General features: G+C 48.1%; 1 protein-coding gene across 7 annotated transcripts in view; it reads right to left on the bottom strand.

Moving 5' to 3' along the window:
• The window catches only part of TDRD6 (tudor domain containing 6), a 602,384-nt gene that overhangs the window by 105,700 nt on the left and 470,028 nt on the right, over positions 1–26,656 (bottom strand). For all 7 annotated transcript variants that reach the window (XM_063915227.1, XM_063915230.1, XM_063915225.1 and 4 more), the window contains one exon: positions 12,705–12,821. In XM_063915227.1, the coding sequence (XP_063771297.1) occupies positions 12,705–12,821 (117 nt within the window). The remainder of the gene's footprint in view (positions 1–12,704; positions 12,822–26,656) is intronic.

Genomic DNA, 26,656 nt, shown 5'->3' with positions numbered 1-26,656 from the left:
CTAGTGGGTAACGTGTTGAACCAAACAGATTGTTGGGTATGCTCTCAAGTACCTCAGGGTCACAGCAAATCAGGGCTAGTACCATTTCCTTTAACGTTAGGGGAAGTACTTGAGCTAAGTGGTGGGAGACCGGTGGACCGGAGGTTTAACATCTCCAGCCCTCCTAGTTTGAAGCTCCACCAATACCATGTGGATAGGTCCCTCTTATGTTTTAACATCTCCAATCCTAGAAAACCGGGAAATTGGGAAGTGTCATGGAGCAACCTTACCATGACCTTTTCACACAGAGCAGATAGAATGCCTACAGATACAGAGCTTGTACGCCACATAGCCAGTAGAGGAAAATCTTTCCGGTATAGGTATACCTTAGGAAATAGAATTACTAAAGTTGGAGAGGTATCACCAGGATACTGTGCACATATCGTACAAACCGATACATGTATTAGACAGATGGAAGAATTAGGGTCAGGAGATTTCACCTGGAAGGTTTGTAACATGGTCATGTCCTTCTCCGTCCCTTATGTTCTCCCCGATGATGCATATTTCATATGCGGGAGAAAGGCGTACAAGTGGCTTGCCCCAAACTCTGAAGGATTGTGTTATATTGGAAAAGTATTGCCTGAAGTGATGACTGTAACACATGACAAAATGAAAGACATACACCATGGTGCCCAAGCTCCTTATACTCACACTCACTACGAACACCGAGTTAAAAGACAACTGTCAGAAAGGTTAGAGCATCCGGCCTCTGATCTTATCCATGAATCCACCGGGATTCAGGTTCTGGTAGCGTTAGATTTCACTCGTACCGCTCGAGGAGTGATGAATTATAAATACATTTCCGCACTCGCCAATTTGTTAGATAATATCACTGAAATGTATGATGACACGTTTAGATACACTGGAAGAGAACTTCAAGCTTACAAAACAGAACTAGTTCAACATAGGATGGTTCTTAATTACCTTACAGCAGTAACAGGCGGATATTGTGTTACATTGGCAACACAGTACGGTATAAAGTGTTGCACGTATATCACAAATAACACCGAGGATCCGGTAGAGGTCATAGACCAAAAGATGGACGATATTCTGCAATTAAAGTGGGAATTTCGTCGGAAACACAATCTCACCCTTGCTGCTGTAGGTAATGAGCTGACTGGTTGGGTGTCATGGTTGAACCCGCGAAATTGGTTCTCCGGTTTGGGAGAATGGGCTCAAGGAATCATAATGGATGTTGGAAAGTTTCTCCTGTGTATCTTAGGTGTCGTTATATCTATTGGATTGATATTTAGATGCGGGCAGGCTTTGATGAGGTGTAAACAAAGTACGAAAGTGATGAGCTTGAGGAGTGAGGAAACTGTAATTAACCTGGATTTGATTTATGACCCAATGCTAGAAACCATGACGTAATGATGTAATGAGTATACGGTCCGTCTTTCACCCATTTCTATGTTTTCCTCCGAGGTACAAAGACCCACGTAGACGAAGGACCTGATGAGCCAAGGGGCCGACAACGGAAAGATGGAAAGAAGAAGAGCAGACGACCTGATAAACAAGATTTTGATGGACAATGCCATGGGTACCCCAGTTTCCCTAGGAACTTTAAAATCACGCTAGCCCAACATTTTTTGTAAATCCATGGACGTTGTTTGCTTTACTCACGATTTATGAGCAAAAGCACAAAGAAGAAGACTGCAATCAAACGACACCAATCAAGACCTCAATCGACGAACGTACATTAACCTGACATAGAATATCATTGCATTTTTCGTAAGTGTTCTTTATCTTCATCTCTGCAACCCTCAGGTAATAACACACATAGTCGATAGGGAATACAGGCACAGATAGCAGCAACCACATACCCCCCCAATTCATGTATCATCAACTAAAATGTGCATCCCCATTGTGTTACAACCACAGCCGAAATGAGCTCGGTAGAGTTTGACAGCCCATCCACAGACCTGTACCACAGGATAAGAAGGAATTCAAATGTATACTTCGCAATACCTCGAAGCTTGATTTACCACACGTACGGCACGATGATACATGACCCCCCCAAACATGGACTCATACACACATGCTCCTGCTTTCTCACTAGGTCATACTCTCTTCACACCTACTCCATTCTTCCTCCTTTCCCCACCATGGAAATCAATTAACCCCTGACTTACATTTTTCTCCTTAAATATTTTGTGGCAGTTATTATTGACTGCCAAAGGGTGGACTGTCGAAGTCAGAAAAATGTCTCAATGCACACTGCCATATTTGCACCGCACACTGGTCCGTGCTGCGCATGCGTATGCTCTCCCGTGGAAGCGCATACCCGCAATAGCGTGCACTCGCACGCGCAGTATGCGCATTTACGGTAGAGTTTATGTGATCGTAGCGTGCGACTCATTCGTTACAAAAGTTCACAATTAATGTCGTTTATAGATCATGTTCCCCTCAATAGTTTCTGTAAGTTTGGTTTAGATAGAATGTCCCTGAGCGGAGGAATCCCTCTTTGTATTGCACGAAGGGTCTAACAGGAGTCATACAGCAGTGTTTGATACCCATCGGAAGAGTATTTAATTAGCAATATTCCGGTGTTGGTTTGGAGCGTATTAATCGCTCGTGCGAATAGTTATGAACATAAGAAGTTTATGTCCATTTCTATTATTTACCCATACTCAGGTATGCGGCGGGAAACCCAGTTTCCCACCCACCTGAGCCGTTTAAACTCAGCACAGCCCACCTGTATGAATCAACCTATGACCTTTGGTTACAGTACAGGGCCGAATTCCTGTGTCCAATAAACTGAAGGATTGTAGGACCAGGAGATTGCATTGTGTGTGGGGCATAAATAGGCAGGCCGACCACATCCAGCTCTCACTCTCTCATCAACGGTTATCTGCTGATAATCGGGAGCTGGATATCGAGGCGCAGGCGATCATACCCTTTGTGCGTAAGTTCTCTCCGTAATCATTGTCTTTCTGTGAGCCAATTCCTCTCTCTCCCTCTGTGTCTATTTCTCTCTCTCTATTTTCTCTTTTCTCTCGTAACTCCCCTAGACTAAACTTTATAGTATTGTATTGTATTGTGTTAGGCCAGGATAGTATTGTAGTTTATCCCTTAGTTAGGTGTTTGGTTAGGAAGGCTTTGTTATATTGTAGTGTATCATTTGTACTGTGTTACTCTTTTACAAGTATACTAGATATAATACAGATAATAGGCTTTGGAACCCTAAAACAGTATCTGTGTATTTACTATAGTGTTAAGTGTTCACTTGAGCGTCGGTGACGCTCAAACAGCTTTGTAGGTAGTCAGGCTACACAAAGTTGCATTTACACCCTGTATTCACATTAAGGTATATAGCGCATTACATTGTTAAAAGGTTTAAATATAAAGGTATTGTGCTGTGAGCGTCTGCACCGCTGGTGACCTCCTCGTGGTCTCGAGCGTACGCTACGTTACAGCGAATCTTTCCCCTAGACATAACCAATAACGTGTCCTGTGATCGCTGGGCCGTGAGCGAACGTGACGCTTGAGCGTCTCGCCTACGGCTGAGCGATCGTTACGCAAATAGCGTACCATTACGGTATTTCTTAAGTAAACAGCGTACAGTGTTCTTAGCTTCATAAGGGTTGTTTATACGACATAGGAATTTAGCATTGTCAGAAGCAAAATGATCGCGCTAATAAAACTCTTTCACACACAATAATTAAGGCGGATGTACTGTAACTTGTGGCTTCTAAGCAGCCCTACCAGCCTTGGATCTCCAGCTCCTGCAGAACTACAAGTCCAAGTAAGCCCTGCCAGCATTTGGCTAATAGTTCTTGTGGAACTACAAGTCTCACCATGCCCTGTAGTTCCACAGCAGGAGAAGAGCCACAGGCGTGTGAATGCTGGACAAAACTCTATATGCTGCATATAAAAGTATTTAAAACGTAGGTTCATGAAACCCTAAGGGGTAAATGTATTAAAGATTCTAAAAGACAGACAAATCTAGGTGTTTCCCATAGTAACCAATCAGATTCTGAATATCATTTTCTAGGATGCAAAAAAAAATGACAGAATCTGATTGGTTGCTATAGGCAACATCTGGAGTTTTCATGTTTAGAAGCTTTAGTAAACCTACCCCTAAGTGTATCTTACGGTCTGTATGCAATGGTATGAGAGGAAACACAGGACAGACAAAGCATGCAATATCTAGCGCCAGACGAAAATGCATCTTCTTATTCACATCGCTACGCGAATGGGTCTCACAAGCAGACTCTGCTGATTAAAATGATATGCGGCATGCATATATTCTGTGTGCAACTGCATACGAAATGCTATGTTACAGTGTCGACACCTGTTTTCTAGGAAAACACTGTAACGTAGCATTTCCTATGTAGATACAGCCGCAGTCGCACACAGAATATAGGCATGCCGCATATCATTGTAATAAACTGCTTGTGCTTCCTTATTTACATCGTAAATAAGATGCATTTAAATGTTGAAAGTCGCATGTAAAGATGCTCGACACTACAGAGTCACGCCACGGCATGGCATGACATGACCAGAAGGGCTGTTTAGCGTGCAGGAAGGCTAGATGTGAGAGCACATATCTGTATATATTTCCCGCAATTATCATTCTTCTTAAAATAGAATGCATTCCACTCATTTTAGGGGCAGCAGATTATCTGCAAAAATTGTGGTACAGTATAATGACAATCTAACAACTGAATAAGATTGCCTCTCAGAAAAGACCTAAGGTATGGCTGTTGAGGCCATGATTCGTTCTGCTAATGTATTCTCTGAGTAGATCATTTGGACAATGATCAAGGCCAGAAAACGGGTATCTTCCAAGAACAACCACAGGGTGTGAAAGATGTACATCTGTTGTTGTTTATAGAGAAAGATTCACACTTCTATTTGTTTTGTTACTTGTCTTTATTGTTGGGTGGTCTAGATCAGGGGTGTGCACTAAGCGGCCCGCCAGCTGCTGAGGGACTACACGTCCCAGCAAGCACTGCCATAGTTTTGCTATCAGTGCATTCTAAAACTGTGAAGAGGCATACTGATGTGTGTAGCTAAATACGCACTTCAATACAGTCACATAGATCTACTTTCCAAAAGTCAACTCGAAAATTGCAGAAGAGCCAGTAAATAACTTGCACAATCATGGAACATGTAAGCAAGAAGTACTTCATTATCTTACTACATCTGTCCATGAGAATGAGTGTAGCCATTACCTTCAATGGATACTCTAGGAACTATACAGTTCAGAATAACTATATCCTCCTGATTGGGTGAGCTTCCATGTTACCCTGTGGGTTATAATGAAGTAGAAAGAATCCTGTACCCAAAATGCAGCACTGTAATTGTCATCTATAGTTTCCAATAATTACTGCCCTAATTGATCCACTAAACTAATGTTAATATTGTGTGTGTACTTAGTGTTATATACTACTACTACTACTACTACTACTAGGGGGCAAATCAATTGTGCACTGGTAAGTAATGGGCACCTGACGGAGCCATTCAACTGTTTTTGGGCATTACCATTACTTGTCGCACCCAAATGCACCGGTTTTAGCTGTATAAAGCGGCTTAACCTGTCTAAAGTACTAGGTGCGACAAGAAAAGAGCCATTTGGGCGCCCAAAAGCCCGATTTTTCACACATTTCTGCTCACCACCACAGGAGGGTGCAAGCAGAAATAATGGGCCTAATTCAGATCTGATCGTACATGTGATAAATTTAGCACATCTATGCAGAGACATGCGGGGGTGGTGGTAGGGGGGGACATCCAGCACAGGACTAGTCCGCGCGCATGTCAGGCCCTACCCCCCGCACAGGTACAACAGCATCGCACGGCGGCGATGCTTCTGTACCTGACGAGTAGCTCCCTGCCAGCGCAGCTCCTGCGCGCTGGCAGGTCGCTACTAGCCACGTCCCGGGTCGCAGCGGCTGCGTGTGACAACACACAGCTGCCGCGGCTGGCACCCCTAACGGTGCAGACACGCCTCCGTTGTCCGGACCGTGCCCCGCCAACGGCGTTTTAACGCTGTTGGCACGCCATCTCCCGCCCGCCTCTGCCTGTCAATCAGCTTTTAGCATCTCACTGGGCTCCCGGGGTGCGTGTGCGCACTCCACAAAGTAATTCAGACTGCGATCACTGCCGCAATGCAGTCTGAATTACCCCTATGAGCGTCAACGGCACCCACGTCCGATTGGAGCGATAATTAAATTACACCGTCTGCTGCCCATTACTTAGCGGCGTGCAAAAAAAAACAACTTGTGTTGCATGAATCCCTAGTTATATACTACCAATTGTTTCAGTCAGTCTCAATGCCAATGATGTATGTATAGGTGGTGGGTAGTAGTCCTGATACGGCATGCAGCGGACACGATTGTGTAGAGAGCTGCCACAGGCGATCGCTGGTACCAGGTAGCGGATCCAGCCGCTGTGAGTGTCCGTTAATATATGAACAGTTTTGCAGGAAGCCGCTGGAAGCATAAACTGGTAACTGATGAAGAATCCAGCGGTATTACCAAGCTCCCATAACGTTACGAAGGCAGCTATTGTAATGCAGTAAGCCGCTGAACGCAGCCGTATGGATGTGTGTAGCAGGTCCAGTGATCTCCAAAGCCAGTATAGATAAAGCAAAAGGCTTGCTGGTATAGATAGCTGGCACACACAGCCGCTGTTGTACAGGCTGTGCTGTGTCACTATAGGGATCTCCCCTCTGTTTCCTCAACGCGTTTTCTCCGCACCTGGGGCGGCTTCGTCAGGAGGCAGAATAAAGGTTTCATTTTTAATTGATTGTTCCTGTTGTCAAGCGCCTACCAGGTATATATATATTCTACAATTTAGTTTTTTTTGCTATTTAGAGGAGGCTGGCTACCTCCTCACCTGGTGGCAGCTGATTAACGGGTTTTTATACATATTTATATATACCCGCCTGCACAGCACCAACAAACCTTATATTGCTATATATACGACCAATGTTGTTAATAATAAGAATTTACTTACCGATAATTCTATTTCTCGGAGTCCGTAGTGGATGCTGGGGTTCCTGAAAGGACCATGGGGAATAGCGGCTCCGCAGGAGACAGGGCACAAAAAGTAAAGCTTTAGGATCAGGTGGTGTGCACTGGCTCCTCCCCCCATGACCCTCCTCCAAGCCTCAGTTAGGATACTGTGCCCGGACGAGCGTACACAATAAGGAAGGATTTATGAATCCCGGGTAAGACTCATACCAGCCACACCAATCACACTGTACAACCTGTGACAATCACACTGTACAACCTGTGATCTGAACCCAGTTAACAGTATGATAACAGCGGAGCCTCTGAAAAGATGGCTCACAACAAATAATAACCCGATTTTTGTAACTATGTACAAGTAATGCAGATAATCCGCACTTGGGATGGGCGCCCAGCATCCACTACGGACTCCGAGAAATAGAATTATCGGTAAGTAAATTCTTATTTTCTCTATCGTCCTAGTGGATGCTGGGGTTCCTGAAAGGACCATGGGGATTATACCAAAGCTCCCAAACGGGCGGGAGAGTGCGGATGACTCTGCAGCACCGAATGAGAGAACTCCAGGTCCTCCTTAGCCAGGGTATCAAATTTGTAGGATTTTACAAACGTGTTTGCCCCTGACTAAATAGCCGCTCGGCAAAGTTGTAAAGCCGAGACCCCTCGGGCAGCCGCCCAAGATGAGCCCACCTTCCTTGTGGAATGGGCATTTACATATTTTGGCTGTGGCAGGCCTGCCACAGAATGTGCAAGCTGAATTGTATTACACATCCAACTAGCAAAAGTCTGCTTAGAAGCAAGAGCACCCAGTTTGTTGGGTGCATACAGGATAACAGCAAGTCAGTTTTCCTGACTCCAGCCGTCCTGGAACCTATATTTTCAGGGCCCTGACCACATCTAGCAACTTGGAGTCCTCCAAGTCCCTAGTAGGCGCAAGACACCACAATAAGCTGGTTCAGGTGAAACACTGACACCACCTTAGGGAGAGAACTGGGGACGAGTCCGCAGCTCTGCCCTGTCCGAATGGACAAACAGATATGGGCTTTTTTGAGAAAAAAACCACCAATTTGACACTCGCCTGGTCCAGGCCAGGTCCAAGAGCATGTTCACTTTTCATGTGAGATGCTTCAAATCCACAGATTTGACTGGTTTTAAACCAATGTGTTTTGAGGAATCCCAGAACTACGTTGAGATCCCACAGTGCCACTGGAGGCACAAAAGGGGGTTGTATATGCAATACTCCCTTGACAAACTTCTGGACTTCAGGAACTGAAGCCAATTCTTTCTGAAAGAAAAATCGACAGGGCCGAAATTTGAACCTTAATGGACCCCAATTTGAGGCCCATAGACACTCCTGTTTGCAGGAAATGCAGGAATCGACCGAGTTGAAATTTCTTCGTGGGGCCTTCCTGGCCTCACACCACGCAACATATTTTCGCCACATGTGGTGATAATGTTGTGCGGTCACCTCCTTTCTGGCTTTGACCAGGGTAGGAATGACCTCTTCCTGAATGCCTTTTCCCTTAGGATCCGGCGTTCCACCGCCATGCCGTCAAACGCAGCCGCGGTAAGTCTTGGAACAGACAAGGTACTTGCTGAAACAAGTCCCTTCTTAGCGGCAGAGGCCATAAGTCCTCTGTGAGCATCTCTTGAAGTTCCGGGTACCAAGTCCTTCTTGGCCAATCCGGAGCCATGAGTATAGTTCTTACTCCTCTACGTCTTATAATTCTCAGTACCTTAGGTATGAAAAGCAGAGGATGGAACACATACACCGACTGGTACACCCACGGTGTTACCAGAACGTCCACAGCTATTGCCTGAGGGTCTCTTAACCTGGCGCAATACCTGTCCCGTTTTTTGTTCAGACGGGACGCCATCATGTCCACCTTTGGTAATTCCCAACGGTTTACAATCATGTGGAAAACTTCCCCATGAAGTTCCCACTCTGCCGGGTGGAGGTCGTGCCTACTGAGGAAGTCTGCTTCCCAGTTTCCATTCCCGGAATGAAACACTGCTGACAGTGCTATCACATGATTTTCCGCCCAGCGAAAAGTCCTTGCAGTTTTTGCCACTGCCCTCCTGCTTCTTGTGCCGCCCTGTCTATTTACGTGGGCGACTGCCGTGATGTTTTATCCCACTGGATCAATACCGGCTGACCTTGAAGTAGAGGTCTTGCTAAGCTTAGAGCATTGTAAATTGCCCTTAGCTCCAGTATATTTATGTGGAGAAAAATCTCCAGACTTGATCACACTCCCTGGAAATTTTTTCCTTGTGTGACTGCTCCCCAGCCTCTCGGGCTGGCCTCCGTGGTCACCAACATCCAAAACTGAATGCCGAATCTGCGGCCCTCTAGAAGATGAGCACTCTGTAACCACCACAGGAGAGACACCCTTGTCCTTGGATATAGGGTTATCCGCTGATGCATCTGAAGATGCGATCCGGACCATTTGTCCAGCAGATCCCACTGAAAAGTTCTTGCATGAAATCTGCCGACTGGAATTGCTTCGAAGGAAGTCACCATTTTTTTACCATGGCCCTTGTGCAATGATGCACTGATTTTAGGAGGTTCCTGACTAGCTCGGATAACTCCCTGGCTTTCTCTTCCGGGAGAAACACCTTTTTCTGGACTGTGTCCAGAATCATCCCTAAGCACAGGAGACTTGTTGTCGGGATCAGCTGCGATTTTGGAATATTTAGAATCCACCCCTGCTGTTGTAACAGTATCCGAGATAGTGCTACTCCGACCTCCAACTGTTCCCTGGACTTTGCCCTTATCAGGAGATCGTCCAAGTAAGGGATAATTAAGACGCCTTTTCTTCGAAGAAGAACCATCATTTCGGCCATTACCTTGGTAAAGACCCGGGGTGCCGTGGACAATCCAAACGGCAGCGTCTGAAACTGATAGTGACAGTTCTGTACCACGAACCTGAGGTACCCTTAGTGATAAGGGCAAATTTGGGACATGGAGGTAAGCATCCCTGATGTCTCGGGACACCATATAGTCCCCTTCTTCCCGGTTCGTTATCACTGCTCTGAGTGACTCCATCTTGATTTGAACCTTTGTAAGTGTTCAACATTTTTTTAGATTTAGAATAGGTCTCACCTAGCCTTCTGGCTTCAGTACCACAATATAGTGTGGAATAATACCCCTTTTCTTGTTGTAGGAGGGGTAATTTAATTATCACCTGCTGGGAATACAGCTCGTGAATTGTTTCCCATACTGCCTCCTTGTCGGAGGGAGACCTTGGTAAAGCAGACTTCAGGAGCCTGCGCAGGGGAAACGTCTCGACATTCCAATCTGTACCCCTGGGATACTACTTGTAGGATCCAGGGGTCCTGTACGGTCTCAGCGTCATGCTGAGAGCTTGTCAGAAGCGGTGGAACGCTTCTGTTCCTGGGAATGGGCTGCCTGCTGCAGTCTTCTTCCCTTTCCTCTATCCCTGGGCAGATATGACTCTTATAGGGACGAAAGGACTGAAGCTGAAAAGACGGTGTCTTTTTCTGCAGAGATGTGACTTAGGGTAAAAACGGTGGATTTTTCAGCAGTTGCCGTGGCCACCAGGTCCGATGGACCGACCCCAAATAACTCCTCTTCCTTTATACGGCAATACACCTTTGTGCCGTTTGGAATCTGCATCACCTGACCACTGTCGTGTCCATAAACATCTTCTGGCAGATATGGACATCGCACTTACTCTTGATGCCAGAGTGCAAATATCCCTCTGTGCATCTCGCATATATAGAAATGCATCCTTAAATGCTCTATAGTCAATAAAATACTGTCCCTGTCAAGGGTATCAATATTTTTAGTCAGGGAATCCGACCAAGCCACCCCAGCTCTGCACATCCAGGCTGAGGCGATCGCTGGTCGCAGTATAACACCAGTATGTGTGTATATACTTTTTATGATATTTCCAGCCTCCTGTCAGCTGGCTCCTTGAGGACGGCCCTATCTATAGACGGTACCGCCACTTGTTCTGATAAGCGTGTGAGCGCCTTATCCACCCTAAGGGGTGTTTCCCAACGCGCCCTAACTTCTGGCGGGAAAGGGTATACCGCCCATATTTTCTATCGGGGGGAACCCACGCATCATCACACACTTCATTTAATTTATCTGATTCAGGAAAAACTACGGTAGTTTTTTCACATCCCACATAATACCCTCTTTTGTGGTACTTGTAGTATCAGAAATATGTAACACCTCCTTCATTGCCCTTAACGTGTGGCCCTAATAAGGAATACGTTTGTTTATTCACCGTCGACACTGGATTCAGTGTCCCTGTCTGTGTCTGTGTCGACCGACTAAAGTAAACGGGCGTTTTAAAACCCCTGACGGTGTTTTTGAGACGTCTGGACCGGTACTAATTGTTTGTCGGCCGTCTCATGTCGTCAACCGACCTTGGCGCGTGTTGACATTATCACGTAATTCCCTAAATAAGCCATCCATTCCAGTGTCGACTCCCTAGAGAGTGACATCACCATTACAGGCAATTGCTCCGCCTCCTCACCAACATCGTCCTCATACATGTCGACACACACGTACCGACACACAGCACACACACAGGGAATGCTCTGATAGAGGACAGGACCTACTAGCCCTTTGGAGAGACAGAGGGAGAGTTTGCCAGCACACACCAAAAACGCTATAATTATATAGGGACAACCTTATATAAGTGTTTTCCCTTATAGCATCTTTTTTATATATTTCTAACGCCAAATTAGTGCCCCCCCTCTCTGTTTTAACCCTGTTTCTGTAGTGCAGTGCAGGGGAGAGCCTGGGAGCCTTCCCTCCAGCCTTTCTGTGAGGGAAAATGGCGCTGTGTGCTGAGGAGATAGGCCCCGCCCCTTTTTCGGCGGCCTCGTCTCCCGCTCTTAACGGATTCTGGCAGGGGTTAAATATCTCCATATAGCCCCCGGAGGCTATATGTGAGGTATTTTTAGCCAAAAATAGGTTTTCATTGCCTCCCAGGGCGCCCCCCTCCCAGCGCCCTGCACCCTCAGTGACTGCCGTGTGAAGTGTGCTGAGAGGAAATGGCGCACAGCTGCAGTGCTGTGCGCTACCTTAAGAAGACTGAGGAGTCTTCATGCCGCCGATTCTGGACCTTCTTCTTGTTTCAGCATCTGCAAGGGGGCCGGCGGCGAGGCTCCGGTGACCATCCAGGCTGTACCTGTGATCGTCCCTCTGGAGCTAATGTCCAGTAGCCAAAGAAGCCAATCCATCCTGCACGCAGGTGAGTTCACTTCTTCTCCCCTAAGTCCCTCGTTGCAGTGATCCTGTTGCCAGCAGGACTCACTGTAAAATAAAAAACCTAAGCTAAACTTTTCTAAGCAGCTCTTTAGGAGAGCCACCTAGATTGCACCCTTCTCGGCCGGGCACAAAAATCTAACTGAGGCTTGGAGGAGGGTCATAGGGGGAGGAGCCAGTGCACACCACCTGATCCTAAAGCTTTACTTTTTGTGCCCTGTCTCCTGCGGAGCCGCTATTCCCCATGGTCCTTTCAGGAACCCCAGCATCCACTAGGACGATAGAGAAAAATTATTTCTAATACTGTTCTATCCAACTACTATCATATTAAACCTTATATTGTTTTATTTCTACCATTATTTGTCCTTATTTTATATTAGGCTAACACAAATGATCTGAACGTAGGGAGTCTAATCATAGACAACAAGCCGCATTGTCATGTCACTCACCTTTATTTCCCGGGTCTCCTAGAGCGGCAGTCTCAGGATGACATTCATCCGTATCAGTCTCGCATGTATCCTCAGTAACGGTCACACAAGAGGTGTCCCCTTCACACTCAGGCACGTCTGCAGACAAGACATCATGCATTATACTTTCAGATGCAGGGTACTGGCTGAGGGAACTCATTAATTGGAGTAGAAAAGGATGACCTGGCCTCGTCTAAAGATCCGCCAGGTAGCTATGCCTGGTGGTGGGCCCAGATCTTGTTCCCAGTCTAACCCATGTATCAAAATTAATTCTGCTGTGGAGTATAGAGAGTATTTCTAATAATATTAATAATATTGTAGCAGCAGGAAGCCTTGAGGAAAAATAGGATTTTAATTACCTACCGGTAAATCCTTTTCTTGTAGTCTGTAGAGGATACTGGAGTCCATTTAGTACCATGGGGTATAGACAAGTCCACTAGGAGCAATGGGCACTTTAAGAATTTGATCATGTGGGCTGGCTCCTCCCTCTATGCCACTCCTACCAGGCTCAGTCTAGGAAACTGTGCCCGAGGAGACGGACATACTTTGAGAGAAAAAAGATACATAAGGATAGTAGTGAGATTCCGAACCAGCACACACAATAAGAGGAAAGCCAAGCTAACCAAACTTGAAACAGGAACAGCAACCAAGTAACAATGCCGGAAGATCGAATCACCGGGCAGGCGCCCAGTATCTTCTACGGACTACGAGAAAAGGATTTACCGGTAGGTAATTAAAAATAAGATTTTACTTACCGGTAAATCTATTTCTCGTAGTCCGTAGAGGATGCTGGGACTCTGTAAGGACCATGGGGAATAGACGGGCTCCGCAGGAGATAGGGCACTTTAAGAAAGCTTTGGACTCTGGGTGTGCACTGGCTCCTCCCTCTATGCCCCTCCTCCAGACCTCAGTTAGGGAAACTGTGCCCAGAGAAGATGGACAGTACGAGGAAGGATTTTTGTAAATCTAAGGGCGAGATCCATACCAGCCACACCAATCACACCGTATAACTTGTGATACACTACCCAGTCAACAGTATGAACAACAACATAGCCTTGGTTCAACCGATAAACTATAACATAACCCTTATGTAAGCAACAACTATATACAAGTCTTGCAGAAGAAGTCCGCACTTGGGACGGGCGCCCAGCATCCTCTACGGACTACGAGAAATAGATTTACCGGTAAGTAAAATCTTATTTTCTCTAACGTCCTTGAGGATGCTGGGACTCCGTAAGGACCATGGGGATTATACCAAAGCTCCCAAACGGGCAGGAGAGTGCGGATGACTCTGCAGCACCGATTGAGCAAACATGAGGTCCTCCTCAGCCAGGGTATCAAACTTGTAGAACTTTGCAAAGGTGTTTGAACCCGACCAAGTAGCAGCTTGGCACAACTGCAATGCCGAGACCCCTCGGGCAGCCGCCCAAGAAGAGCCCACTTTCCTAGTGGAATGGGCCTTAACCGATTTAGGCAATGGCAAACCTGCCGTAGAATGCGCCTGCTGAATCGTATCACAGATCCAGCGAGCAATAGTCTGCTTTGAAGCAGGAGCGCCAACCTTGTTGGCCGCATACAGAACAAACAGAGCTTCAGTCTTCCTGATTCTAGCCGTTCTGGTCACATAAATCTTCAAAGCCCTGACCACATCCAGGGACTCCGAATCCTCCAAGTCCCGTGCAGCCACAGGCACGACAATAGGTTGGTTCACATGAAAAGATGAGACCACTTTTGGCAGAAAGTGAGGACGAGTCCTCAACTCTGCCCTATCCACGTGAAAAACCAAGTATGGGCTTTTATGTGATAAAGCCGCCAATTCTGAAACACGTCTTGCCGAAGCCAATGCCAACAACATGACCACTTTCCACGTGAGGTATTTCAACTCCACAGTTTTGAGTGGTTCAAACCAAGGTGACTTGAGGAAACGTAACACCACGTTAAGATCCCAAGGCGCCACCGTAGGCACAAAGGAAGGCTGAATATGCAGCACACCCTTCACAAAAGTCTGTACTTCAGGAAGAGGCGCTAATTCTCTTTGAAAGAAAATGGATAAGGCCGAAATTTGGACCTTTATGGACCCTAATTTTAGGCCCAAAGTCACTCCTGTTTGAAGGAAGTGAAGTAGACGGCCCAAATGGAGCTCCTCCGTAGGAGCAGCTCTGGCCTCACACCAAGAAACATACACTGCTCAAAAAAATAAAGGGAACACTAAAATAACACATCCTAGATCTGAATGAATGAAATATTCTTATTAAATACTTTGTTCTTTACATAGTTGAATGTGCTGACAACAAAATCACACAAAAATTATCAATGGAAATCAAATTTATTAACCCATGGAGGTCTGGATTTGGAGTCACCCTCAAAATTAAAGTGGAAAAACACACTACAGGCTGATCCAACTTTGATGTAATGTCCTTAAAACAAGTCAAAATGAGGCTAAGTAGTGTGTGTGGCCTCCACGTGCCTGTATGACCTCCCTACAACCCACACAAGTGGCTCAAGTAGTGCAGCTCATCCAGGATGGCACATCAATGCGAGCTGTGGCAAGAAGGTTTGCTGTGTCTGTCAGCGTAGTGTCCAGAGCATGGAGGCGCTACCAGGAGACAGGCCAGTACATCAGGAGACATGGAGGAGGCCGTAGGAGGGCAACAACCCAGCAGCAGGACCGCTACCTCCGCCTTTGGGCAAGGAGGAACAGGAGGAGCACTGCCAGAGCTGTGCAAAATGACCTCCAGCAAGCCATAAATGTGTATGTGTCTACTCAAACGATCAGAAAGAGACTCCATGAGGGTGGTATGAGGGCCCAACGTCCACAGGTGGGGGTTGTGCTTACAGCCCAACACCGTGCAGGACGTTTGGCATTTGCCAGAGAACACCAAGATTGGCAAATTCGCCACTGGCGCCCTGTGCTCTTCACAGATGAAAGCAGGTTCTCACTGAGCACATGTGACAGACGTGACAGAGTCTGGAGATGCCAAGGAGAAGGTTCTGCTGCCTGCAACATCCTCCAGCATGACCGGTTTGGCAGTGGGTCAGTAATGGTGTGGGGTGGCATTTCTTTGGGGGGCCGCACAGCCCTCCATGTGCTCGCCAGAGGTAGCTTGACTGCCATTAGGTACCGAGATGAGATCCTCAGACCACTTGTGAGACCATATGCTGGTGCGGTTGGCCCTGCGTTCCTCCTAATGCAAGACAATGCTAGACCTCATGTGGCTGGAGTGTGTCAGCAGTTCCTGCAAGACGAAGGCATTGATGCTATGGACTGGCCCACCCATTCCCCAGACCTGAATCCAATTGAGCACATCTGGGACATCATGTCTCGCTCCATCCACAAACGCCACGTTGCACCACAGACTGTCCAGGAGTTGGCGGATGCTTTAGTCCAGGTTTGGGAGGGGATCCCTCAGGAGACCATCCGCCACCTCATCTGGAGCATACCCAGGCATTGTAGGGAGGTCATACAGGCACGTGGAGGCCACACACACTTCTGAGCCTCATTTTGACTTGTTTTAAGGACATTACATCAAAGTTGGATCAGCCTGTAGTGTGTTTTTCCACTTTAATTTTGAGGGTGACTCCAAATCCAGACCTCCATGGGTTAATAAATTTGATTTCCATTGATAATTTTTGTGTGATTTTGTTGTCAGCACATTCAACTATGTAAAGAACAAAGTATTTAATAAGAATATTTCATTCATTCAGATCTAGGATGTGTTATTTTAGTGTTCCCTTTATTTTTTTGAGCAGTGTATTTTCGCCATATACGGTGATAATGTTTTAACGTCACGTCTTTCCTAGCCTTGATCAGGGTAGGAATGACCTCCTCCGGAATCCCTTTTTCCGCTAGGATCCGGCGTTCAACCGCCATGCCGTCAAACGCAGCCGCGGTAAGTCTTGGAACAGAAAGGGCCCCTGCCGCAGCAGGTCCTGCCTTAGAGGAAGAGGCCACGGATCTTCTGTGAGCAACTCTTGCAGCTCCGGATACCAAGTCCTCCGTGGCCAATCTGGAACAATGAGGATTGTTCTGACCCTGCTTATTCTTATTATTCTCAACACTTTGGGTATGAGAGGAAGAGGAGAAAACACACAGACCGATCTGAACACCCAAGGTGTCACCAGAGCGTCCACCGCTACCGCCTGAGGGTCCCTTGACCTGGCGCAATACCGCTTTAGCTTTTTGTTGAGACGGGATGCCATCATGTCTATTTGAGGCAGTCCCCACCGACCCGTGATCTGCGCGAAGACTTCTTGATGAAGTCCCCACTCTCCCGGATGCAGGTCGTGCCTGCTGAGGAAGTCCGCCTCCCAGTTGTCCACCCCCGGGATGAACACTGCTGATAGCGCGCTTACATGGCCTTCCGCCCAGCGTAGAATCCTGGTCGCTTCTGCCATGACCACTCTGCTCCTCGTTCCGCCTTGGCGGTTTATATGAGCCACTGCCGTGACATTGTCTGACTGAATCAGAACCGGTTTTTCCCGAAGCAATTCCTCCGCTTGACGCAGGGCGTTGTATATGGCCCTCAACTCCAGGACGTTGATGTGGAGACAAGTCTCTAGATTTGACCAGAGACCTTGGAAATTTCTTCCCAGTGTGACTGCTCCCCAGCCTCGGAGGCTTGCGTCCGTGGTCACCAGGACCCAGTCCTGAATGCCGAACCTGCGACCCTCTAGTAGGTGAGCACTGTGCAGCCACCACAGGAGAGATACCCTGGTCCTGGGAGACAGGGTGATCCTTTGATGCATTTGTAAATGGGACCCGAACCACTTGTCCAAGAGGTCCCATTGAAAAGTCCTCGCATGGAACCTGCCGAAAGGGATGGCCTCGTATGAAGCCACCATCTTCCCCAGGACCCGTGTGCAATGATGCACTGAAACCTGTTTTGGTTTTAATAGGTTCCTGACCAGGGCTATGAGCTCCTGAACCTTTTCGACCGGAAGAAAAACCTTTTTCTGGTCTGTGTCTAGAATCAGGCCCAAAAAAGTTAGACGCGTTGTAGGGACTAGCTGGGACTTCGGTATATTGAGAATCCAGTCGTGTAACTGCAACGTCTTCACGGACAGAGACGCTGTCCAGCAACTTCTCCCGAGATCTCGCCTTTATGAGGAGATCGTCCAAGTATGGGGTAATTGTGACCCCCTGCCTGCGCAGGAGCACCATCATTTCCGCCATTACCTTGGTGAAAATTCTCGGGGCCGTGGAAAGCCCAAACGGCAACGTCTGAAATTGGTAGTGACAGTCCTGCACTGCAAATCTCAGGAACGCCTGATGAGGGGGGAATACCGGAACATGAAGGTAAGCATCCTTTATGTCCAGGGACACCATCCAATCCCCCCCCTCCAGGCTGTCGATGACCGCCCTGAGTGATTCCATTTTGAACTTGAACCTCTTCAAGTACAGGTTCAGGGATTTTAGGTTTAAAATGGGTCTGACCGAACCGTCCGGTTTCGGGACCACAAACAGGGTTGAGTAATATCCCTCTCCTTGCTGGAGATGAGGAACTGTTGAATATACAATTTTTGGATTGTTGCCAACACTAGCTCCCTCTCTGACGGGGAAGCCGGCACAGCCGACTTGAAAAACCGGCGAGGAGGCAAGTCTTCGAATTCCAGCCTGTATCCTTGAGAAACAATCTCTAATGGCCAGGGATCCACCTGCGAGTGAACCCAGACGTGGCTGAAAAACCGAAGACGAGCCCCCACTAGATCTGCCTCCCCCCCGGGAAGCCCCAGCGTCATGCGGTGGACTTTGCAGACGCAGGGGAGGACTTCTGCTCTTAGGAACTAGCTGTGTGCAGCTTCTTTCCCCTGCCTTTCCCTCTGGCAACAAGGACGATCCCCGTACCTTTTTGTTTTTATTGGAACGAAAGGACTGCATTTGATGAGGTGCCTTTTTTGTATGCTGCGGAGGGACATAAGGTAAGAAATTCGACTTACCAGCTGTAGCAGTAGAGACAAGGTCCGAGAAACCGTCTACAAACAACTCCTCCCCTTTGTAAGGTAAGGACTCCATATGCCGCTTTGAATCGGCGTCTCCCGTCCACTGTCGGGTCCACAAGAGCCGCCTAGCAGAAATAGACATAGCATTTATTCTGGAGCTTAATAAACAAATGTCTCTCTGAGCATCTCTCATATACAAGGCAGCATCTCTGATATGCTCTATGGTCATTTGAATGGCATCCCTATCTAAGGTGTCAATCTCCGTAGATAAGGAATCTGCCCATGCCACAACCGCACTACAAACCCAGGCCGACGCCATAGCCGGTCTAACAATAGTACCTGAATGAGTGTAAATGTGCTTCATGGTAATTTCCTGCCTGCGATCAGAAGGATCCTTGAGGGAAGCCGTATCCTGAGAAGGCAGTGCCACCTTTTTGGATAAGCGTGTCAGCGCCTTGTCTACTTTAGGCGAAGATTCCCATCGTATCCTATCCGTTTGTGGAAAAGGATACGCCATAAGAATCCTTTTGGGAACTTGTGGTCTCCTATCCGGAGATTCCCAAGCCTTTTCGCACAATTCACTCAGTTCAAATGAGGATGGAAAGGTGACTTCAGGCTTTTTACCTTTATACATGTGTACCCTCGTGTCAGGGACAGGGGGTTCCTCAGTAATATGCAAAACCTCTTTAATGGCAATAATCATGTACCGAATACCTTTTGCCACCCTCGGCTGTAATTTTGCATCTTCATAGTCGACACTAGAGTCAGTATCCGTGTCGGTATCTGTGTCATCGATCTGGGATATGGTGCGCTTCTGAAACCCCGAAGGGCCTGGCGCCACAGGGACAGGCATGGACTGGCTACCTGACTGATCCCTAGCTTCAGCCTTGTCTAACCTTTTATGCAATAGATTGACATTTGCATTCAAGACATTCAGCATATCCACACATTCCGGTGTCGGTGTTGCCGACGGCGACCTGACATTCAAGCACTCCCCCTCCACATTAAGCGAGCCTTCCTCGTCAAACATGTCGACACACGCGTACCGACACACTTCACACACACAGGGAACCTCTTTTCTGAAGACCGTATCCCCTTCAATGCCCTTTGGAGAGTCAGAGAGAGAGTATGCCAGCACACACCCCAGCGCAATGACCCTGGAAACCAACACAAAATGTTTTTCCCCAGCCGTGCTGTATAATATGTTATCCGCCAATTATGTGCCCCCCCCTCTCTTTTAAACACCCCTTCACCGTGTGTAAGCAGGGGAGAGTCCGGGGAGCTTCCTCTCAGCGGTGCCGTGGAGAGAAAATGGCGCTGGTGAGTGCTGAGGGAGAAGCCCCGCCCCCTCGGCGGCAGGCTTCTGTCCCGCTCAAACTTACTAAAATATGGCGGGGGCTCTTTTATATACATGTACAGTGCCCACCTGTACATGTATATTGTCTTTTGAGGTGTTATATTGCTGCCCAGGTCGCCCCCCCCTGCGCCCTGCACCCTTACAGTAACCGGAGTATGTGAGGTGTATGGGAGCAATGACGCACAGCTGCAGTGCTGTGCGTTACCTCAGTGAAGCTGAAGGCTTCTGCCGCCTGACGTCTTCTGACTTCGGTTCTTCTGGCTCTGTGAGGAGAACGGCGGCGCGGCTCTGGGGGTGGACGCCCAGTAAGAACCTGTGTTCACCCCCTCTGGAGCTAATGGTGTCCAGTAGCCGAGGAAGCAGAGCCTATCTTAGACAAGAAGGTCTGCCCCTCTCTCCTCAGTCCCTCGATGCAGGGAGCCTGTTGCCAGCAGTGCTCCCTGTAAAAAAGTAGAAAAAAATCCAAACAAAAATGCTTCTAGGCAGAGAACTCAGGAGAGCTCTCTGCAGTGCACCCATCCTGCTCTGGGCACAGTGTAAAACTGAGGTCTGGAGGAGGGGCATAGAGGGAGGAGCCAGTGCACACCCAGAGTCCAAAGCTTTCTTAAAGTGCCCTATCTCATGCGGAGCCCGTCTATTCCCCATGGTCCTTACGGAGTCCCAGCATCCTCAAGGACGTTAGAGAAATCCTATTTTCTCTTACGTCCTAGGGGATACTGGGGTTCCATTTAGTACCTTGGGGATCTACCAAAACTCCCAAACTGGGTGGGAGAGTGCGGAGGTTCCTGCAGAACTGATTGACCAAATTGAAGGTCCTCAGAGGCCAAAGTATCGAACTTGTAGAACTTAGCAAATGTGTTCGAACCTGACCAAGTAGCTGCTCGGCAGAGCTATAAATCCGAGACACCCTGGGCAGCCACCCAGGAAGAACCCACCGACCTAGTAGAGTGGGCCTGTACAAATTTTGGACATGGCAAATCTGCCGTGGAATAAGCATGCTGGATAGTAAGTCTGATCCAGCGTGCAATTGTCTGCTTTGAAGCAGGACACCCAATCTTATTGGGATCATAAAGAACAAACAGCGAGTCCGTTTTTCTATGACAAGCTGTTCTTTTCACATAGAACTTCAAAGCCCTGACCACATCCAAAGACTTTGAAGTAGCAGAGGTGTCGGTGACAACCGGAACCACAATAGGTTGGTTGATGTGAAATGCGGACACCACTTTAGGAAGAAATTGCTGATGAGTTCTGAGTTCAGCTGTGTCCTCAAAGAAAATTAAATATGGACTTTTGTGAGACAAAGCCCCCAGCTCTGACACACGTCTTGCTGAAGCCAAGGCCAACAGTGTGACGGTCTTCCATGTAAGATATTTTACGTCCACCTCCTGTAACGGTTCAAAGCAGTCCGATTGGAGGAACTGCAGCACCACATTGAGATCCCAAGGTGCTGTGGGAGGCACAAGAGGAGGTTGTATGTGCAGAACACCTTTTAAGAATGTCTGGACCTCAGGGAGAGAAGCCAATTGTTTCTGAAAGAAAATGGACAAAGCCGAAATCTGCATATTAATGGAGCCAAAACGCAGGGCCACATCCACGCCTGCCTGCAAAAAAATTTAGTTTTGTATTGCAGCTAAAACTATTTCCCTCTCTGGGGGAGAAGCTGGCAAAGCCGACTTGAAAAATCGGCGAGGAGGCACTTCTTCGAATTCCAGTTTGTAGCCTTGGGATACAATTTCTATCGCTCAAGGATCCACATCTGACAGAACCCAGACCTGGCTGAAGAGTCGAAGACGTGCCACCACCGGCGCGGACTCCCTCAGTGGAGCCCCAGCGTCATGCGGTGGATTTTGTAGAAGCCGGGGAGGACTTCTGCTCCTGGGAACCAGCCGTAGCAAGCATTCTTTTCCCTCTACCCTTACCTCTGGCGAGGAAGTAAGAGCCCTGACCCCTTCTGGACTTATGCGACCGAAAGGACTGCATCTGATATTGTGGTGTTTTCTTTTGCTGCGGGGGAACATAAGGCAAAAAAGAAGATTTACCAGCGGTAGCTGTGGAAACCAGGTCCGCGAGACCCTCCCCAAATAAAACCTCACCCTTGTAAGGCAAAGTTTCCATATGTCTCTTTGAATCGGCATCACCCGTCCATTGGCGGGTCCACAGGGCTCGCCTAGCAGAAATTGCCATGGCATTGGCTCTTGAACCCAACGTCTCTCGCAGCGTCTCTCATATATAAGGCTGCGTCTTTAATGTGACCCAAGGTCAATAAAATGCTATCCTGATCTAGGGTGTCAATGTCAGATGACAAGTTATCTGCCCATGCTGCTATTGCGCTACATACCCATGCCGACGCCACTGCGGTCTGAGCAAGGCACCCGTATGTGTATAAATTGATTTTAAGGTAGTCTCCTGTCTGCGATCAGCAGGATCCTTGAGGGCTGCCGTGTCTGGAGACGGTAGCGCCACCATTTTGGACAAGTGCGTCAAAGCCTTGTCCACCCTGGGTGAGGATTCCCACCGTAACCTGTCCTGTGCGGGGAAAGGATACGCCATAAGAATTCTCTTGGTAATCTGCAGTTTCTTGTCTGGAGTTTTCCAAGCCTTTTCAAATAAAGCGTTCAGCTCATGAGATGGGGGAAAAGTTACCTCAGGTTTCTTCTCTTTAAACATGCATACCCTCGTGTCAGGGACAGAGGGGTCCTCCGTGATATGCAAAACATCTTTTATTGCAATAATCATATAATGAATACTTTTGGCCACCCTTGGGTGTAACCTCGCATCATCGTAATCGACACTGGAGTCAGAATCCGTGTCGGTATCAGTGTCTACTACCTGGGACAGGGGACGTTTATGAGACCCAGAAGGGCCCTGTGACACAGTCAAAGCCATGGATTGACTCCCTGCTTTTTCTCTGGACTCTGCTTTGTCCAATCTTTTATGTAATACAGACACATTTGCATTTAAAACATTCCACATATCCAACCAATCAGGTGTCGGCGTCGCAGATGGAGACACCACAATCATCTGCTCTACGTCCTCCTTAGACGAGCCTTCCGCTTCAGACATGCCGACACACACGTACAGACACCCCCACACACTCTGGGATAGATATATATATATATATATATATATATCGAGACAGTCCCCCAATAAGGCCCTTTGGAGAGACAGAGAGAGAGTATGCCAGCACACACCCAGCGCCACTGGACACTGGAACAAAATCCCAGTCTGTACAGCGCTTTTATATATCAATAATACACTCACTGTGCCAAATAAATGTGCCCCCCTCCTCTTCTTTGCCCTCTGTACTTGTGTTCAGCAGGGGAGAGTCCGGGTAGCAGCTTCTCTGCAGCGTGCTGTGGCAAAAATGGCGCGGGTTAGTGCTGGAGGATCAAGCTCCGCCCCCTCAACGGCGTGCTTCGGTCCCGCTCAACTCTTTATACTGGCGGGGGTTTATGTAATATACTGCCTCCGCAGTATATATATGTCAGCCAGTGTCCCTTGAGGTTTATTATTGCTGCCCAGGGCGCCCCCCCTGCGCCCTGCCCCCATACAGTGCCGTCAATGTGTGTGAATGTGGAAGCAATGGCGCGCAGCATTACCGTACCTCAGTGAAGATCTGAAGTCTTCTGCCGCCTTTGAAGTCTTCTTTCTTCTTATACTCACCCGGTTTCTATCTTACGGCTCTGTGAGGAGGACGGCGGCGCGGCTCCGGGACAAACAGCGAGGATGAGACCTGTGTTCCAACCCTCTGGAGCTAATGGTGTCCAGTAGCCTAAGAAGCAGAGCCTATCATTTAAGTAGGTCTGCTTCTCTCTCCTCAGTCCCACGATGCAGGGAGCCTGTTGCCAGCAGTGCTCCCTAAAAATAAAAAACCTAACAAAAGTCTTTTTCAGAGAAACTCAGTAGAGCTCCCCTGCAGTGCATTCAGTCTCCTCTGGGCACAGGATCTAACTGAGATCTGGAGGAGGGGCATAGAGGGAGGAGCCAGTGCACACCCATCTAAAGTCTTTAGAGTGCCCATGTCTCCTACGGAGCCCGTCTATACCCCATGGTCCTTACGGAGTCCCCAGCATCCTCTAGGACGTAAGAGAAACAGGAAAGATCCCAGATGAAATTACACAGCAGAATAATTTCTGCTCTCACACCAAGAGACGTACTTCTTCCAAATACGATAGTAATGCTTAGACGTTACCCCCTTCCTGGCTTGGATCATAGTCGGGATAACCTTTTTAGGGATCCCACTCACGGCTAGAATCAGCCTTTCAACTTCCATGCCATCAAACGTAGCCGGGGTAAGTCCTGATAGACGAACGGGCCCTGTTGCAGAAGATCCTTGCGAAGAGGTAGAGGCCACGGATCTTCGAGGAGCATCTCCATGAGGTCCGGGTACAAGGCCCTTCTTGACCAGTCCGGAGCAATGAGTATTGCTTGAACCTTTTCCTTTTTTATTTGCTTTAGAATTCTTGGGATCAGAGGAAGTGGAGGAAACACGTACACCATCTGATAGACCCGTGGAGTTGTCAGGGCGTCTACCGCCACTGCCTGTGCATCTCTCGACCTGGAACAATACAGCTTAAGCTTCTTGTTGAGACGAGAGGCCATCATGTCGATTTGTGGATATCCCCACCGATGTGTCAAGCACCTGAACACTTCTGGGTGAAGGCCTCACTGCGCCGGGTGCCGGTCCTGTCTGCTGTGGATGTCTGCTTCCCAGTTGTCTACTCCCGGAATGAAGACCGCTGACAATGCCACAGGGTTTCTTTCTGCCCAGAGGAGAATTCTTGACACCTCTGATATTGCTGCTCTGCTTTTCGTTCCGCCCTGTCGGTTTATGGCCCTCATTCCGAGTTGTTTGCTCGCTAGCTGCTTTTAGCAGTGCAAACGAAAGGATCGCAGCTCAACAAAAAAAAAAAAAGATTGTGCAGTTTCTGAGCAGCTCCAGACCTACTCTGCGCTTGCAATCACTTCAGACTATTCAGTTCCTGTTTTGACGTCACGAACACGCCCTGCGTTCGGCAAGCCACGCCTGCGTTTCCCCAGGCACACCTGCGTTTATATCTGACACGCCTGCGTTTTTCCACACACTCCCAGAAAACGGTCAGTTACCTCCCAGAAACGCCCACTTCATGTCAATCACTCTGCGGCCAGCAGTGCGATTGAAAAGCTTTGCTAGACCTTGTGTAAAACTACTTCGGCTTTTGTGAAAGTACGTCGCGCATGCGCATTGCGCTGCATACGTATACGCAGAAGTGCCGCTTTTTTGCCTACACGCTGCGCTGCGAACGAAAACAGCTAGCGAACAACTCGGAATGACCACCCATGTACGTTACTGCCATCACATTGTCCGACTGGACCTGAATAGCCCGATCTTGAAGAAGATGTGAGGCCTTCAGAAGGGCGTTGTATATGGCCCTGAGTTCCAGAATGTTGATTGGAAGGATGACTTCCTGACTTGACCATCTTACCTGAAACTGCACTCCCTGAGTTACTGCTCCCCAACCTCTGAGGTTTGCGTCTTTGGTTAACAGAATCCAGTTCTGAATTCCGAACCTCCGTCCTGCGACGAGGTGAGAAGACTGTAGCCACCACAGAAGGGAGATCCTGGCCTTTGGCGACAGACGGATCCTCTGGTGCATGTGAAGATGCAATTCGGACCATTTGTCCAACAGATCGAGCTGGAAAGGTCTTGCGTGAAACCTTCCGTACTGAAGTGCCTCGTAAGAGGCCATCATTTTCCCCAGAAGGCGAATGCACCGACACCCGGGTTCGCTTCAGGACATCCCGAACCATCGACAGGATTACCAATGCCTTTTCCAACGGAAGGAACACCTTTTGTGACTCCGTGTCCAGTATCATTCCCAGGAATGGGAGCCTCAGTGTTGGCTCTAGGTGAGATTTCGGAAGGTTCAGAATCCACCAGTGACCCTGGAGGAGTTTGGTTGAGAGACCAATGCTGTCCAACAACCTCTCCCTGGACGGCGCTTTTATCAGATCGTCCAGGTACGGAATTATGTTCACTCCGTTTGCGGAGTAGAAACATCATCTCTGCCATCACCTTGGTGAACAACCTTGAACCTTGCCCTTGAACTTAGCCGTCTGAAAGGACTGTAACTTAGACGCTGAATAAGTCTTCTTGGGCGGGGGGTCTGCGGAAGGAAGATACGTAGACTTACCCGCAGTAGCTGTGGAGATCCATTAGTCTAGTTCATCTCCAAACAAGGCCTCTCCTGTGAATGGTAGGCCTTCCACGCCTCTCCTGGAGTCCGCATCAGCAGTCCACTGGCGTAGCCACAAGCCCCTGCTCACCGACACTGCCATAGCGGCGATGCGTGCGTCAAGCACCCCTATTTTCTTTATGGACTCTACCATAAAGTTCACAGAGCCCTGTATATGCTGCAGGAGTAAGACAACATCCCCCCTAGATAAGGAATCTAACCCCTCAATTAGGTTACCTGACCGTTTCGCAATGGCTTTAGTGATCCACGCACATGCAATAGTGGGTCTTCGGGCCACCCCAGCAGCTGTGTACAATGATTTGAGTGTAGTCTCAATTTTACGATCAGCCGTGTCTTTTAGGGAGGCTGCACCAGGAGCAGGCAACACAATTTTAAGTGACAGCCTAGAGACTGATGCGTCC

The sequence above is a fragment of the Pseudophryne corroboree genome, chromosome 4 (assembly GCF_028390025.1).
Source record: "Pseudophryne corroboree isolate aPseCor3 chromosome 4, aPseCor3.hap2, whole genome shotgun sequence".
In the NCBI taxonomy this organism is placed as follows: Eukaryota; Metazoa; Chordata; class Amphibia; order Anura; family Myobatrachidae; genus Pseudophryne; species Pseudophryne corroboree.
The sequence above is the reverse complement of the archived record's forward strand: the minus strand, read 5'-3'. Positions and strand labels throughout refer to the sequence as shown.